The sequence below is a fragment of the Diabrotica undecimpunctata genome, chromosome 7, assembly GCF_040954645.1.
Source record: "Diabrotica undecimpunctata isolate CICGRU chromosome 7, icDiaUnde3, whole genome shotgun sequence".
Classification (NCBI taxonomy): Eukaryota; Metazoa; Arthropoda; class Insecta; order Coleoptera; family Chrysomelidae; genus Diabrotica; species Diabrotica undecimpunctata.
This window is the reverse complement of record NC_092809.1, coordinates 32,806,735-32,823,689: the sequence shown is the minus strand read 5'-3', so window position 1 is coordinate 32,823,689 and position 16,955 is coordinate 32,806,735. Positions and strand designations below refer to the sequence as shown.

General features: G+C 31.3%; 1 protein-coding gene across 1 annotated transcript in view; it reads right to left on the bottom strand.

Annotated features, from left to right (window-relative positions):
- The window catches only part of GABA-B-R1 (gamma-aminobutyric acid type B receptor subunit 1), an 881,512-nt gene that overhangs the window by 476,074 nt on the left and 388,483 nt on the right, over positions 1–16,955 (bottom strand). The window contains exon 3 of the mRNA XM_072537020.1: positions 12,229–12,363. Within this exon, the coding sequence (XP_072393121.1) occupies positions 12,229–12,363 (135 nt within the window). The remainder of the gene's footprint in view (positions 1–12,228; positions 12,364–16,955) is intronic.

Genomic DNA, 16,955 nt, shown 5'->3' with positions numbered 1-16,955 from the left:
CGTATTAGAAATTTCTCTGCCTTTTCTGTTTCTCTTTTTTGTTTTCGTTTTCAAATCTCCTTTTGTATTTTTAAGGTTGTTATATAAAGTATCAAAACCTTTGTAAAGCAAAATGACAAAACAGGTATTTAAAAAACCACCAAAAAATATTACCTGATTTTTAAATTGAAATTAGTTTGCGCTCGTAATTGAAAATTTATATCGATTACTGGGGCCATCAATTTCCTTGTTATTCAACGTATAGCAAACCACTTTATATTCGAATGCCACAATGATCACTATGTCACAATATCCATCAACCATATATTTGCTCCTCGCTGATAATGCCAATATTTGCACTTAATTGCAGTATCCATGTTCGTCTATCCATAATTTATATATTTGATATTCTCTGGTTCGGTGCATTGAGCAATTTCTGATTAAGAAATACAGAATATACAGATATTGTTTCCGTAGGAAGTATTTGCTTTGCAGGTAATTATTATTATTACTACTTGAATTAGAATATACAATCAAGTTAAATAAATCTCGATGAACGTCATAATTCACTTACATGATGTACATATTTCAAATCCTGCAGCAAAAATTAGAGAATAATCTGGTCGAAATGAATAGATACTACTGAGCATATTTTATGAAATTTCACGAGCACTTAAAGGAAAAAATAAAAATTTACTATCATCAATACCTTTTTAAAGTTATGAGGCCTTGTCTCTTTACTACGACGATATCTGCAGTTGTTTACTCGACAGTAATGAACTAAGAACAAACAAACAGATACAACAGTTTAAGTATATCAAAAACTATGGAATTAGATCTTACTACAGATCAACCAAGCATAAGCATCACAACCAGGAAAATATTTACGTACCTATTGCTGCAAAGCCTTGAGAGAAAGCGGTAAAAGCTACCCGAAAGTCACAAACATAGATGCAAGTTACAAACAGAAGATCTTTCAAGTCGCACTGTGGAAAAATCTATCAGGCCAAACGATCCCTTTACTATTTAAATAAGAGTAAGCCACAATTAAAGGTTAAAGTAAATTTTTACGAAGATGTAGGGAAGATAATTTAATACCAAAGGGCTTGAAGTTACATCCAGCATATTCAAGCAGAAGGTTGGAAAACATTCTACATAGAGCCAGTTTATTCATGATCCGCGAAAGGTTGCAATTTCATAGATCTAATTTATTTTTTGTTGAACAAGATATTGTAAGTATTGAAGATTTGCTTTTCGATGTGATATCAAATTCTGATTTTAATCAAATTATTTTTAGTTTACATATAGTATATGAAAATTCATATAAGAAACAAAGAAATATACATTTAAATATATTTAATATTCTTTTAGAACAAAACAGTATACAGGAACAATTTCCGAAGTGGAAATTGAAACGTTAATAAACTTACTTTAACCTTTAATTGTAGCTTATTTCCATTTAAATAGTAATTACTTTAAAATGCCACAAGAAAATAGCTTCAGAACAATATTAAGAAACGATCCCTTTATATACAATATAAAATTTACATTTATATATTTTAAAGCAACATATTTTAAAAAAATATAGAATGGTCATCTGAGTATTATCAAGATGATACGAAAAATATTCCGGGATAAGATCTACAAGTTTTTAACCTAATATAGAGAGTATATTTGTATTCTTCTAGTGCCAACTTCACTAATGAAGGTTGTCTATAACCACTGCAAACTCGTCTCTATCATCTGCTTTTATTAAAAGCGCCTGTGTGCTTTACCCGGTCCAGTTGCGAATGTTTTTTAGCCAGGATATTTGTCGTCTACTAGGACCCCTTTTTCTTACCCTTTATAATGAACTGCAACAACTCGTCCTTCTTATTTCTAAGTATTTGTCCCAAATATGATGTGTTTTATAAACACCACATCTCAAAAGATTCCAGCTTTCTCACCAAGTCAATAACAGTCAAAGCTTTGGCACCATAAAGAAGAATAGAGCAGATATAACATATTGCCATTTCATATCGGATTTTCATATTAAATCTTTGGTTTTTCAGTAATTTTCTCACTATCAAAGGTCTCTTGATTGCTATATTTTTGATCGAATTTCTGATTTTGTATTTAGATCTTTAGTAAACCAGCCTTTTAAGTAGTTAATTGTGTTCACTTGTTCAATATCTTGATTCTAGTAATGACTTCACCCCTCTTACTGATACCCAAGGTTTTTCTTTTCCTTATGTTTATTGTTAAACCTAACTATTCCCTTCTTCTTCTTCTTCTTAGCCTTCTGTCGTCCATGTTTGGACATAGGCCTCTCTCAACTCCTTCCATCGGTCTCTATCCTGAGCAACATATTTCCAATTTCCTCCGGCTATTCTTTTAATATCATCAACCCATCTCATCTGTGGTTTTCCTCTTGGTCGTTTACTTTCGTAAGGTCTCCAATGTTGTATTGTAGTATTCCAACGTTGGTCTTTTTGTCTAGCAGTGTGGCCCGCGAAGCTCCATTTAATTTTGGCAATTTTTGTTGCTATGTCCTTGACTTTTGTTTTGGATCTTACCCAGTCGTTCCTCTTTTTATCTGACAATCGTATACCTAACATTGCTCTTTCCATTGTTCTTTCTTTTGTGGCTAGTTTATTCATGTTTGCCTTGGTTAGGGTCCAGGTTTGACATCCATATGTCATGGTAGGAGGGATGCATTGGTTGAACACTTTGCTCCTCAAGTATTGGGGTATTTTGCGGTTCTTAAGTATCCAACTAAGTTTTCCAAATCCTGCCCAAACTAGTCTTGCTCTTCTAGTAATTTCCGCACTTTGGTTCTCTTTGTCAAGTCTCAGGATTTGGCCTAGGTAGATATATTCCTGGATTTGTTCTATCTCACTGCCAGTTATAGTTATACGTCTGGGATCATCTGTGTTTGTCATTATTTTTGTTTTTTTCATATTACTATTTACTATTCCCAAGTATCACAAATTGTGTTTAGCAGCGTCTGCAGATCTTTTCACCCTAAGCGATAATGACTGTATCGTCGGCATATCAAATGTTATTTATTGGCTGAATACAGCAGCAGCGTCTGTTATTCCATACCAATTCCTTATATTTCTCAGCCAGGAATGTTTTCTACCAGGTCCATCTTTTCCCTTTATTTTTCTTTGTGCTATTAGTTTTGATATCAAGTATTGGGGTTTTTGAACACATGTCCCAGGTAAGATATTTTACAATATCTTACCATATTTAACAATTCAAACTCAAAACTGCATCATTTGTGAGGTGACCAGTCTACGAATACGCAGCATTCGACGAAGGTTCCACATCTCGAAGGTTTCGATCCTATTCAAAGTTTTTACTTTTAAGTGAACAAGTTTCGACTTCATACAGTACATTAGGCCACATTTGAAACATTTGAAAATACGAATTCTGATATAAAAAAAGATTTTTAATTTTAAAAAATGTTGTTTTGGTACGACATATAGGCTTTTTTACTTAATCACAATTCCATTTCTCATTTAATTTAGCTCCGAAGCTTATTGACAATGAAGGGCGTATTGTGCTGTTGTCTTTTAATTACCATTAATATTTTGACAATATTAATACGGAACTCTCGAACTGTTCACCGAATTCGTTAATTTTGTTTAAAATTGCTTGACGTTCTTCAATGTCAATTACTGTGATATCGTCTGCGTAATGAATATTATTTATTGAAATGCCAATGATCCTGACACCTAGTGTCTCACTTCCTAATGGTTGTTAAAATATTTAGGTAACCTAAATATTGAACAAAATAGGAGATATTATACTTCCCTGTCGGACTCCCTTTAATATTAAGAAATATTGTGGAAGTGACGGTTAAAAGATTGTTATTAATGCGAATTTCTGATTATTGGTTGCAATACAGTTCTTTTATTATTCTTATATCATTATCGTCAATACCAATTTCTTGTAATCGCTCTAAAAGTGGCTCATATCTAACATTATCAAAAGCTTTTTGTTAGTTAATAAAGTATATAAAAACATCAAGCTTTTGTTTGTTCACTTTTGTACAAGCAACTTTAAAGAAAACTTAAGCAAATAAAAGATATCTAAACTAATTTTTGTTAGTATATTATGTTAGTGTTAATGATGGTATTTTTAGGTATCATTTATCAAAACATACAACTGTAGTGCCTGTGCGAAACGTTTTTCGTCTTGTAGGTAGACATTTTCGTGATATTGTCCCCAACAACAAAATTCGTAGATGCACTGTTTGCTCAACAACAAAGACTCAAGCAAAGAAACGGTCCGAATCAAGGTACGTGTCGGGAATGTGACGTGGGTCTCTGCGCACATCCTTGCTTTGGCATTTATCATACCCAGGAACAATTCTAATGACTACTTTCGTATTCATTTCATATTTAGTTTATAGTTAGGTATTTAAAATACTTTCATTTTATATTTTTTGAACATTAAAGAGCATTTTCTGAGTTTTTCTTTGCATTTAATGAGCAACCGTATATATACGTCGCTGGTACTGGTGGCACTTCAAAAATCCTGGGAACGGTGGCACTACGTCGCTGATCAGGTCTGGTAAAGAAAGGGTTAAAGCAAAAATCTGAATTTGGTTTCGAAAAATTAGTTTACGGATTTATTATCAGATGTCATTATTTGCGTCCATGCGAAGCCATGTTAGAGTTGCTTCTCAAGACAGGAGAGATTTATTTTCACGTTCAGAGCGTCTGTGAATAGCCGTTCTGATGATCCCTTCTAGGGTGAAATACGTATAAGCGGATATACAGACGCACTATACGTGAAATCAAATCTTAACTGTCTTTTTCCTTTTAAAGATATTAAGTGACCAGAAAATATTAAATAATTATTTCACTAAAAGATTTTCACTAAAAGAAGTAAATAAATTTTAGTTGTTATAATGAAAAATGTAGATTGTAATAGTTTTCGTAATACCAACTATATTACAAGAGAAAGATAGATTCTTAAAATTTTATTTTATAAAATATTTACTGAGTGGGTTAGGGATACACAAGATGTATTGGTGCATGTTATGCACATGAGGATAAGGCTGTACTAACCAACCCTTACCAACACGGACTAAGGGTTAACTTAATTATTAAAAAGTTAACGGAAAAAAAAATGGAGAATACTTATTGAGTGAATATTATGAAGTAGTCTCGTAAAGATGTAAGAAACTGCTGTATATTATTGATTGTGTCAATATTGAAATCAAAGGCGTCGACACGACTTATTTAACATTTCCTGCGTGGCAGATAAAGCAGCTTTGAATTTTATACGGCAATATAAAACAACAAATTGCTGCATTGTAATGTAAAGTTGCGCCTGCTGGATAAATGGGGTATACGCGATTTCTCTTTCAGAACATTTTCTAAGGTCATAAATTATTTTAAGCCACGTCACATGATTCGTATCCCGTAGCATAAATTTAACACGCCTGACGACGCGTAATTACCGATCCTGCAAAAAAATTTAAGGAAACCTAATAAATCCTTTTTATTGACAGTTTTTGGTTGGAATTATCTGGTTGCGCTAGAGCCGCAATAGTGGAGAGACGGTATACAAAAGCGCTATATTATAGGAGATGCATGTCTCGTCAATAAATTATTGCTTGAGTAATAAACAGGAAATGGTGGGAACTAGTAAAATATTATTATTAATCAAATATTTCAGGGGCAAAGTAATTGTATTTTATCACGAAGTAAAAGTATTTAGTGCTCTTTTTTTACAATATATATTTACTGTTATTGTTATCTCTTTACTAAAGCATCATAACGATTCAAAGCAAATATCTGCGTTAGTTGCTATCTTTTAAAACATTTTTTAAACTAACATTCAGATATTAGATAAAATTCGTATCAAAGAAGAAAAATGGAAGCGTATTACAACCTAATTTTTCCGTTTAAATCTCTGTAGATAAAATAGTTACTCCTTAGGCAGCAGCAAAACTCAGTTCAATTATGCCAATAATACCAATTCTTAATGGTTTGAACTCTTAAATCAAATTACTGAGATGCACAAGGAAAATGTGGAAATAGTTGCCTGTATACCATACATACATACTATACCATCACAAAATTTTTATTTAAAAATCCTTTATGAAAAGTATATAATTCACTCGGTAAAAGCTAATAACTGGGCATCATATACATAACTTCCATTTAATTTTTAGGTACCAAATGTTAATTTAGTGATTTTAAAAAACTTTTTTTTGCCTTTCTTATTTCGGTTCTTTTCTGTCTCAACATACTGTACAGTTTTTTTGCTGTTATTTTATTTTCTTCTTTATTTCATGAGTTGCAACATATTGTCATTCATCCGACTTTTCCTCTTCTCTTTATTTTCTATTAGATGTTCTTCTCTGATCGTGTTAAAGGTTTCACATATATTCTGAGGTAATTCATATGCATTATATATTTGCATCGTGTCTTAAAGAATCCGCGCGACTGTCTCTTTTGTTTCCTTACCTCTTAGTCTTCGTATATCTCATTTTTGTTTACAATTATTTTTCTTAACCTTTTTAAACCTAAACTTAAGTTTACCAAGAACAGAAACATAATTGGACCATATCCAGTCTATCTTTTAACTGATAGGCATCCATTTCAAAATCTGTTGTTAACCATTATGTAATCAATTTGATTCCTTATTACATTTCTTAATTGATCTTGCGGAGAGACTTAGGCATACAAGCGTCTCTCAAATATACTATTTACTGACGTTAAACCATAATAACTATAGACACTATGTAAAGACGAAAAACTAGAAATACTAAAGGTTGTATGGCATATTATAAAGTTGGAAAAAAACGGAAAAACTGTTGGCCGTGATAATATCTGGAGAGATATGTTTAAACTAATAAACGAAGAAAAGATTAAAATACTAGTAAAGCTTTTCAATCCACAGTAAAATAAGGAATAAGTGTAAAGAAGATCAAGATGAAACTCAGAAGAGCGTAGGCGCAAAATTTCGGGCCAATGCTTTTTAAATGCATTCATTTTTTTCGAATCCTGAGAAAACTAACAAATATTTTGGAAAAATTTAAACGCAGAATGAAAGATTACATTATTATCGAGGGCCGAAAGTTCCTTAGAATAAACAAAAAGTTTTTTTAATGAAATATTTGAAATTAAAAATCACACTAAATTTTCTCTTTTTTTTCACCCCTGTAACTTATTAAAATAAACATTATAGAAGTTTTCGGGGACTTTCGGCCCTCAGTAATAATGTATTTTTTCATTCTGCGTTTAAATTTTTCAAAAATACTAATTAGTTTTCTCAGGATTCGAAAAAAATTTTGTACTGAATATTTTGTTACAGAAATGTCGAGATCAACATAAAGATATCTTTGATTGATTTATGAAAATTCTATTGAATTATGAAAAAATACTGTATTTGATACAGTAGATGATAATTTATTTAAAATATTAAGTAATAAAGAAGGTGATAGCCGTTAAGTCAGGATCATTAAAAAATTATATTGGCATCAAATCGCGACGATTTGTATTAATGGGACATCGACAGAAGAGTCAGGCAGGGTTGTATTCTTTCCTCACTGTTGTTTAATTTATATTTAGATAGAATCTTTAAAGGTGCTTCGCACGACGTGGAATATGGTAATCAGATTCGCAGATAATACAGTTATATTCAGCGATGATTTAAATGGATTGCAAGGTCTTTTAAAATCTATTAAGACAGTGAGACGAGAGATGGGACTAAAAATTATTTGTTTTAAAACAAAATACATGGTACTAATCGCTTATCTAATGTAAGCGCTTTGACTTCCAATTCATCAAAATACACAATTACGTGTAGATTGATAACAAAAAAGAGTATCCAATTTTAAATATCTAGGTTGTTATATGACCAAACAATTAGATTCAAATAAAAAAATGTTCTCTTCTTCGTCTTCCTCTTTTTATGTAGACATCTGTCACGTTTTATATAGACTGTCTGTTTTTCAATGTATCTCCAGTAAGTTGTCGTTTTATCGTGTTCGTGGTCTTCCTACTGATCGTGTTTCTATTGGTGAACCGTTTCTTGCCGTCTGTACTATTCTATTTATTACCATTTGGCTTATATAATCGTTTTATTCTACTTTTCTTTTTTGTACCCAGTCCTTGATGTTCTGCACTTTGCATCTACGTCGTATATCATCTGTACGACGTAAAGTCTTTTTATCTTTGCTGTTTATAACATCCTTTTTGTCCCCTCTGTGTCAGGTAGTGTTTCTGTAGCGTACGTCGTTAGTGGTCTGATGACAGTTTTGTAAATTCTGCCTTTCATTTCTTTCGCGATATACCTGGGAATAGATATAACTAGTTAAGGAGATTTTAAAGAAGAAGTACGACAACAAAATCAAGTAAAGCGGCGGGATCTCTTAATGACATAATTTAAAAGAACAAACACCTAAGACAAGACACAAAAACAACAATCTATAAAGCAGCAATTAGACCTATACTAACATATCCGGCGGAGACAAGACCTGACACATCTAAAACATGACGACCACTAGAAGCAACAGAGAAAAAAATACTCCGACGAATATCAGGGAAAAGTCTGTTGGATAGCGAGAGAAGCGAAAATATAAGAAAAGCATGCAATATAGAAGGCATAAATGGATGGGTGACAAAACAGAAACAGGAGTGGAACGAACATATTAGTAGAATGACAGAAGATAGGATAGTACGAATAGTACGAGATAAGTCACCAAATGGACGAAGAAGTATTGGCAGACCAAGAAAAAGATGGTGCGATAATTTAAACAATTTAGAAGGCTAATATTGAAAAAGAAACACGCTTTAAAGCCTACATACAAAAAGAAAGAAGAAGAAGAATTTATGTCCCGATGTTTTTTTTTCTCTATATTGTTTTATTGCATCTCTGTTTGCTCTATTTACTTGGTCTTCCACTTCTGTTTTGAGCTTTCCGTAGCTAGATAATGTAATGACTAGATATTTAAACTCCATCACTTGTATTGTTTGACCTTCCAGCTTTATTTTACATCTTAGTAAATTTGCTAAATATATCCATATATTTTGTCCTTTTTAGGGAAATTACCGTGTTAAATTTTCCTGATTTTCGTGGTTATATTAAATTGGTGCAGCTTATGTTATAAATCATCTTCACATTGAGAGAGTAGTATTACCTCGTCTACATAATAGATAATTTTAAGTCGTTTTTCTCCCATTTGTTATCCATTATTAGATTAAACAATAGAGGACCCAGAAAATCTCCATGTCCAATCGTACCAGCTTCAATGGTATCAGTTAGTTTTTCTTCTACTTTTAGTTTTATTGTGTTGTTCTGGTAAATATTTTTGATCGTTTTGATTATTCCTAGAGGTATCGCTCTTGTGTTTAATAAGTGGATAACGTCCATTAATTTGACCCCGTCAAATTCCTGTTTGACGGGGTAAAATTAATTGTATTCTAATGATTTGTCTTGCACTTGCCTCATTATAAATTTAGCATCCATGCATGATCTTCACCACCTAAAACCTTGTTCTTCTGCTGGTGTTAGATATTAAGAGATAAAATGTAGAATTGAGACGACTCGTGAAACTTTTTTCTACAAATGAGATCACTCTTCTGTAACACTAACTTGAGACTTCAACTTCGAAAACGCTCGATTAAATGTAACGTATGATCAGTTGTCCTTTATGGTGTCGAAGCATAAACCTTAAAAATATCTACTATTAAACACTTAGAGGCTTGTGAAATATGGTTGTATAGACGAACACTTAACATGCCGTGGACGGCTATGCAGACAAACGAAGCAGTTCTCAACAGAGCAGAAGCTACTAGTCGGCAGCTGATTGATAGCTTCAATTTCGGAGAAACGCAGGGAAAACAGTACAATATTTTTCGACTAAAGGTCGTGGCATATTATCGTGCACGTTGCGTTTCCAGCACATATCGTTTCCGAAAAATATAATTTTAATGGTTTTAAATATGAACAACGCACACTGTCCGGAACATTGCGTTTCAGACACTTGTTGAGTATATTCGAACACAATATTTTACTGATGCCGACGGCTGCGTAACGAGTCGTAACCGGTTTGTAAGGATAATGTTAATTAGATACCCGTCGTTTTCCCCTTGTTGTTTATTTAGGTCTTTGTTTGATTTTGATACAGAGTATTTAAAAAAAATAATTTTCGAGGCTGTTTTTAATAGGAATTTAATAATAATTAATAGGTTTAACAATTATTTTAGAATGAATAGGATTCAGTTTAAATATGTTTTAAATTTAATTTCACCTTCAGTTAAAAAACAAAATACTACATTTAACGAAGCCATACATATCAAACCAAAAAGTATTTTTAAAAAGAAGAGGTATCACTTCCGTACAAAAGTCCTACTTGTTTATCACTTCCGTGATTAATTGTCACAAAGCAATAAAAACACATGCATTAATGACAAAATAGCCTCGAAAATTATTTTTTTAAATACTCTATATCAAAATCAAACAAGTTACAGACGAGGATACTGTATGCGAGATACAGAATTTTCGATGACTGCTGTATCGGATTCACGGGCATGCTCGTCAGTATGAAAATAGTAGCAGTGCAGTGCGGTTATATTTTTGGATTATGGATGTAGAAGAGAGTGTTATGCTGTGGTACATATTAAATAAAAAGAAACTGAAAAGACGACGTAATTTGTGGGTTCATCCTATTGTAGAATTAAGAGAAACCAAGGGAACGTATAGTTTGCTGTATCAAGATTTATTGCAAGATCCATCGAAGTTTTTTAACTATTTTCGAATGTCTGTGAACTCGTTTGAAGAATTTCATAAAATTTTGGAAATTCAATTGAGTAAAAAAGACACAACTGTGCGTAGAAGTATTTTATCAAAAGAACGGCTTTCTATGACTTTAAGTTAAAGTTAAAGTCTATGACTTAAATTTAAAATAAATGTGTGTACTTATCTCCAATTTGTAAATTGTTTACCTCGCCCTAAATAAAAATGACCATTTTCCTTTCACAATAATGTAGTTTGATATTCGTTAAATAATCAAAATTCCAATTAGCAAACTTTTAAAACTAAACTGTATAAGTATGAAACAAAATACCTATATATTTATAATAAAAACATGTTTATTTCTTACCATATTCATTTTGCTGTACTGCAGTCATGGCCTCAAAATTTTCGCTTAAAATTTTCGACCCAGCACTGCTGCTTTTTATTTCTATTGCAATAATCTGGCGATGCTGTATCCCATAGACAGGGATTTGATTGTACCAAACAAATATATTTGTCATTATCAAATACAGCACGCTCCATTATTTATCTATATTCAGAAAACACCTTCTTTCTTTCGTTGCTCATTCACAATTATTCGACAGAAAATCGCGCGTCTATGGAATGTGGTGCAAAAGTATTCGTGTCTGAAAGCGTTCATTTAACGTAATGGTTCTTCTGTATCTGGCATACGCATTCACTTGTCGGCGACAGGAAGGTTTGAGATACTGAATTCGGTATCTTGCATACTGTATCCCTCGCGCGTCTCGTGTGAAAAGCTCCATTTGAGTCTATGTAATATCTGCGTCTCAGATACGCGTATCTCGGATACAGTATCCTCGTCTGAAAGGGGGCTAATGCACATTATCCTTACCAACCGGTTACGACCTATGTCCCGGACAGTGTGCGTTATTCATATTTAAAACCATTTAAATTATATTTTTCGGAAACTAAACGCTATGTGCTGGAAACGCAACGTGCACGATAATATGCCACGACCTTAATTATGAAGCGTAAAATCGAAGGACGCAGGGGAATAGTTATAAAATAAGCCTGGTGGCTTATTTTCTATTATCTATTATTAAAAATAAAGACTATCAGATAATCGATCGTTATACGTAGAGTCGACAACTGTTTAATATAGCTTAAGACTTGGAGAATGTTGCCGAATTATAATGGTATTTCTATTTATTCTTATTGATTTATATTTTAAACCAAGTCTAAATCTTGTGAATTATCACGAAATATTATTAGAAACTTCTTTTATAGGACATAATGTATATGACGATCAGGTTTATCGATAAATAAAATGTTTTATAAACCATGTTCTTTCTAACATTTAATTAACAGTAAAAGAAGCAGAATAAAGCAGTAATCTTTTATACAAAATATCAAAAATAAAAATAATAGTGCCAGTGTGAATTTTACGATTGTTTTTTCATCATTAAATACATAAATAAAAGGTTAATTATGGGTTGTAATAAAAAATATAATTCTTTTACTTACCACAACTAAATTCCACATTTTGGCGGCTTCTGCGACTGTTGTGCAGACAGTACTACATCCAGCCAAAAGCATTAACTTCGTTGGCTGATTGTAGAGTAGATTGTACATAACGCTAGCACCCAATCCTGGTTCGCACTGTAAAAAATAATTACGAATTAAAATTAACTGTCCAATATATAATACATACGTTTATGCTTATTATAAGGAACAGTTTTTTTTTTCAAATATTTACTTCTATACGTCATGTATAAGGTGTTTAATTGGAATACGACTCCTTCATTGAAAACATAAACATTCGATCTAAGACATTTAGAAAAATGTTTACACTCTTTCTCTCTGTCCCAGTTAAGAGATATTTAATCCCATTTTATTGAATACATCTTTAATTTATGTCAGATAACTACTTTGTTCTACGGCGGTGTTGCGAAAGAAACCAGAGCCAAAGAAGCTCCGATATATTTGCTTCGTATTTGTTATATGCATGTACTGCACAATTTTATTTACAAAAACACGGAAGGGAACTTAAACCCAAAGTAACTCCTGAAGAAATAAAAAAAAAATTTGGGATCCATGCAGTGATGGGTTGTTTAAAATTCCCTCGAATTCATTTATATTGGAGCAGTCGCTTTAAACTTCCTGTAATTGCCGATGCAATTCCAAAAGATAGGTTGTACCTCTTGAGAGTCAATCTTCATTGTGGATGTATGCACGGTAACAGAAGAAATTTTAAAAAATAATCGTCTGTGGAGAGTTCAGCCCATGATCGATTTAGTCAGAAGCCGATGTCGGGAATTAAAGAGAGAATCTGAAGCTGAATCTGAAAGGAATATGAAGAAGGATTTTCACTTTCTAGACTTCTGCCAGTATAGATGTACGTTGACTATCTGATGGTAGAGTTTTTTCGTTTTGCTGAATTACCTGGTAGGTAGTATGCACAAGTTTCTGTTTGGAAATAAAAGCCCAAAATATGATAGGATTTGATTTTAAACTATTTAGGTCCCGATGCCTTGCACAACAATATATTTTTCCTAACATGAAAACATATAATTATAGATAATAGAGATTATGTTCTAGTTTTTTTAAGTTCTTTGATATATTCTTTAATAGTATTTACTTCTGTTTAGTTCTTTAATAGTATTTACTTTATGTGTTCATTGTAATGTGTTAGTTTTTTAATTCTTCCTTCAATAGAGCAGTCAATATCTTTATCTTTTGCATTCGTAGTATTATTTTAGTGTTTCTAATCACTTTTAAAAATCTTAATAATAAGACTTAAAGAGTCTCTCTTATTATTAAGTGTATTTATTTGTCATATTTAAAGTGTTTAACCACTGATTCTCTGTTTCTTATTTTATATAGTGCTGATTTTTAAATTAGAATTTCAAAGTTTTATTATTTCTTCTATTATAAGGTGCCTTAAGCTTTAGTTAGTTTAGGCTTAAAATAATAAATAAAATATTAAATATTAAGTGCTATCTATTAAAGAAAAGGATAAAAAGATATTTTTTATATTATTACTTCTTTTTACTATTAATATCAAATTTAACCTTTAACCAAAGATTCTTCCGTTAAACTACATATTTACAAAAAAATACTGCTAAGATACTATACAATAAAAACAAACTTATAATTTAATTATTTAATTGCTGAAACAAATGGCTATTTAACAAATAAAATAAAGGACTTTTTCCACAAATTTCAAAATAATACCCAAAGGACGGATATATACAAGAGTGCTACCCATATAAATATCCCAGTTGCCACATAATGAAGGTCCTGTTCGTTACCTAACAACACTAATGTCGACATCGGTGTTTGTGTGGGCTAGAGATACGCCTTATCGTCTTGTGCAAGTTGTTACAGACCAAGTTTATTGTGGTCCATTCTCTCGGAGGAGTCTAATTAAAAGGGTTGTGTGTATAAAGGTTGATTGGTGATACGAAACCCAAGCCGAACACAATTTCAACGACGAGGGATTCAGGAAAATGCTACAGTGCATCATAGTGCATGTTAATTTGATTACATAGTTATTGGTAACTGAAATATGTAACTGTATATTGGCAAAATTGGAGACACGTACTCAGAATCCAATTTGAATACTTGTCTCTACTTTTGTCAAGATATAGTCAGTATCGATTCACACAAGCAATTTTTTGAACTGAATATTTCCTATCGCATGCTATGTTTTGCACGCGTTACGTGCCTATTTGCCTATTTAGCGTATCTTGAAAAATTTTGTAGTATTAAAAAGTAACATTGCCGTATACCGTAATATACATCATATACATACCTACATACATATACACTTATTATAATTTTATATAATATCAAATATTTGTATAAAATAAAATAAATTAAATTAAATTATATAAAATTAAATAAAATTATAAAAAATTATACAAAATTATAAAAAAATATACAAAATTAAGAAAAATTAAATAAAAGTAAATAACATTTTAAATACAATTACTATTTTTATTCGGAATATTCCTTTTATTGACTTCCTTTTTAAATGTGGGTAACCAGATTTTACTGCATTCTGCCGAGGAATTTGCGACGCAAATTCTCTCTAGATACCACCTATTGCCTTCTAGGAGAATCTATTGGCAATATCGAGGGTACTCTCACTCACATCTAGTTAGTAATCATATGAGTCGAAACAGCTTTGAACAGATTCATAGATTTTTACTCTTTAATGATAATAGATTATACCAACAAACGAATAAAGCATTCAAAGTTCAACCGTTAATTGACCATCTAACTGAACGTTTTTATCGCTACCTATAGCCAGTGGAAGTTTCTCAGTGGACGAAGTCATGGAGCCGTATTATGGACGTCATTCAATGAAGCAGTTTATTCGAGGAAAACCCATCCGTTACGGATATAAATTCTGGTGCGTTGCAACCAATAAAGGTTACCTTGCAAAATTTCATCCCTATACTGGAAGTGGAGATAAATTACAGAGTAACTCGTTAGGAAGTTCCGTAACCGAAAAGCTGTATACATGGTTTTTACCACAAGAATCTGTTATCTATATTGATAATTTTCTACGTCTTTACCATTACTGACAACGTTGAGAGATCAAAAGATCTCTCCCCCACTCACAGAAATAAAAAAACAAATTCGTTGAACTTCCCACGCTGTATATAGCGAAGAATATCAGCTCAATCATATTCACTGGAATGACAATAATGAAGTTACTATGGCAACTAATATTTCAATTCCAGAAATATTTACTATAGAAAACTATAACAAATGGTCCTGAAAAACAGAAAAGTTGTTGCAAATTGTGCAAATTTAGAACAAGGGAATGGGTGGTGTAGACTTATTCGATAAGCAAAGAGGTTTATATAGGATTCCAATTCGATCTAAAAAATGGTATTAGTCCATATTTAGATTTTGCTTAAATGGAGCAATATTCAACATGTAGCTTCTTTACCGCAACATTGAGGCAATTTTTTTAATATAATTTTACAGGCGAATTGTGGAGGCCCTGCTGATAGCTCCAGGTATTCCAACGTCACGTGGAGCACATCTTCAAAACCTGTTGCTGACGAAATTCGTTTGGATAATGAGGGTCATTTGGTGGACAAAATTAAAAAACAACGAAGGTGCGGCAAATGTGGCAAGTGTACCAAATATCAATGTAGGACTTTATCCCGAGCAAAATTTTGTCAAATATCACATGTTGTAAAAATTTTAAAATAAATAATGTTTTATTAAATATTTTGTCCTTCATTACCCAGCGTATATCACACGTCAAAAAAAAAGACAGAAAAAGAAAGTAAATTTTGCATATTGCTTAATATTGTTCTGAAGCTATTTTCTTGTGGTATTTTAAAGTAATTACTATTTAAATGGGAATAAGCCACTATTAAAGATCAAAGTAAGTTTATTGACGCTTCAATTTAAACTTCGGAAATCGTTCTCAAAATAAAAACATTAGTAAATTAAACAAATTTTGTTTTTTTTTGTTCAAAAAATTCGTGTATTCTGTAGGTTCTCGTTCTAAGTTGTTCTGTTTCATTCGGTCAATTGTTGAAAATTTCTTATTTATAAACGATAAAGAATATTCATTTTTTATTAAAACAGATGTTAACAAGTCTGTATGATTATTCCTGATAAAAATAGTAATTGCATTAAGATGCCACAAGAAAATAGCTTTAGAACAATATAAATTATAAATAATTATAAACAATTATAAAAAATTATACAAAATTATAAAAAATTATAAAAAATTATAAAAAATTATAAAAAATTACAAAAATTATAAAAAATTATAAAAAATTATTAAAAATTATAAAACTTATTAAAAATTATAAAAAAATTTAAAAGTTCAATAAAATCAAATTAAAATTAAACAAAACTAAATGAATCTAATAAAAATAACAAAAAATATATTTATTTAAGACATTTTATAGTCGTTTATAGGTAAGTATTTACTTACACATTACTATATACATTATTCATAATTATTTTTAGAATATAATCATAATAATTAAAATGAAATAATTAAGCAGAAATACAAGATAATGATGAAAATTCTTTTTTGAGGATTTTGTAAATTTTAAGAACTTAAATGTGTAGTAATATAAAAATATTAACCATTTATTATTAACCTGACATCAAACTTTATTAACCTACATATAGTAATAACACGCTATAAGAAGTATTCACTTTTATCAACATTTCCCAAGTGCCACCCTCTTTTTCATTTGTAAAAGATA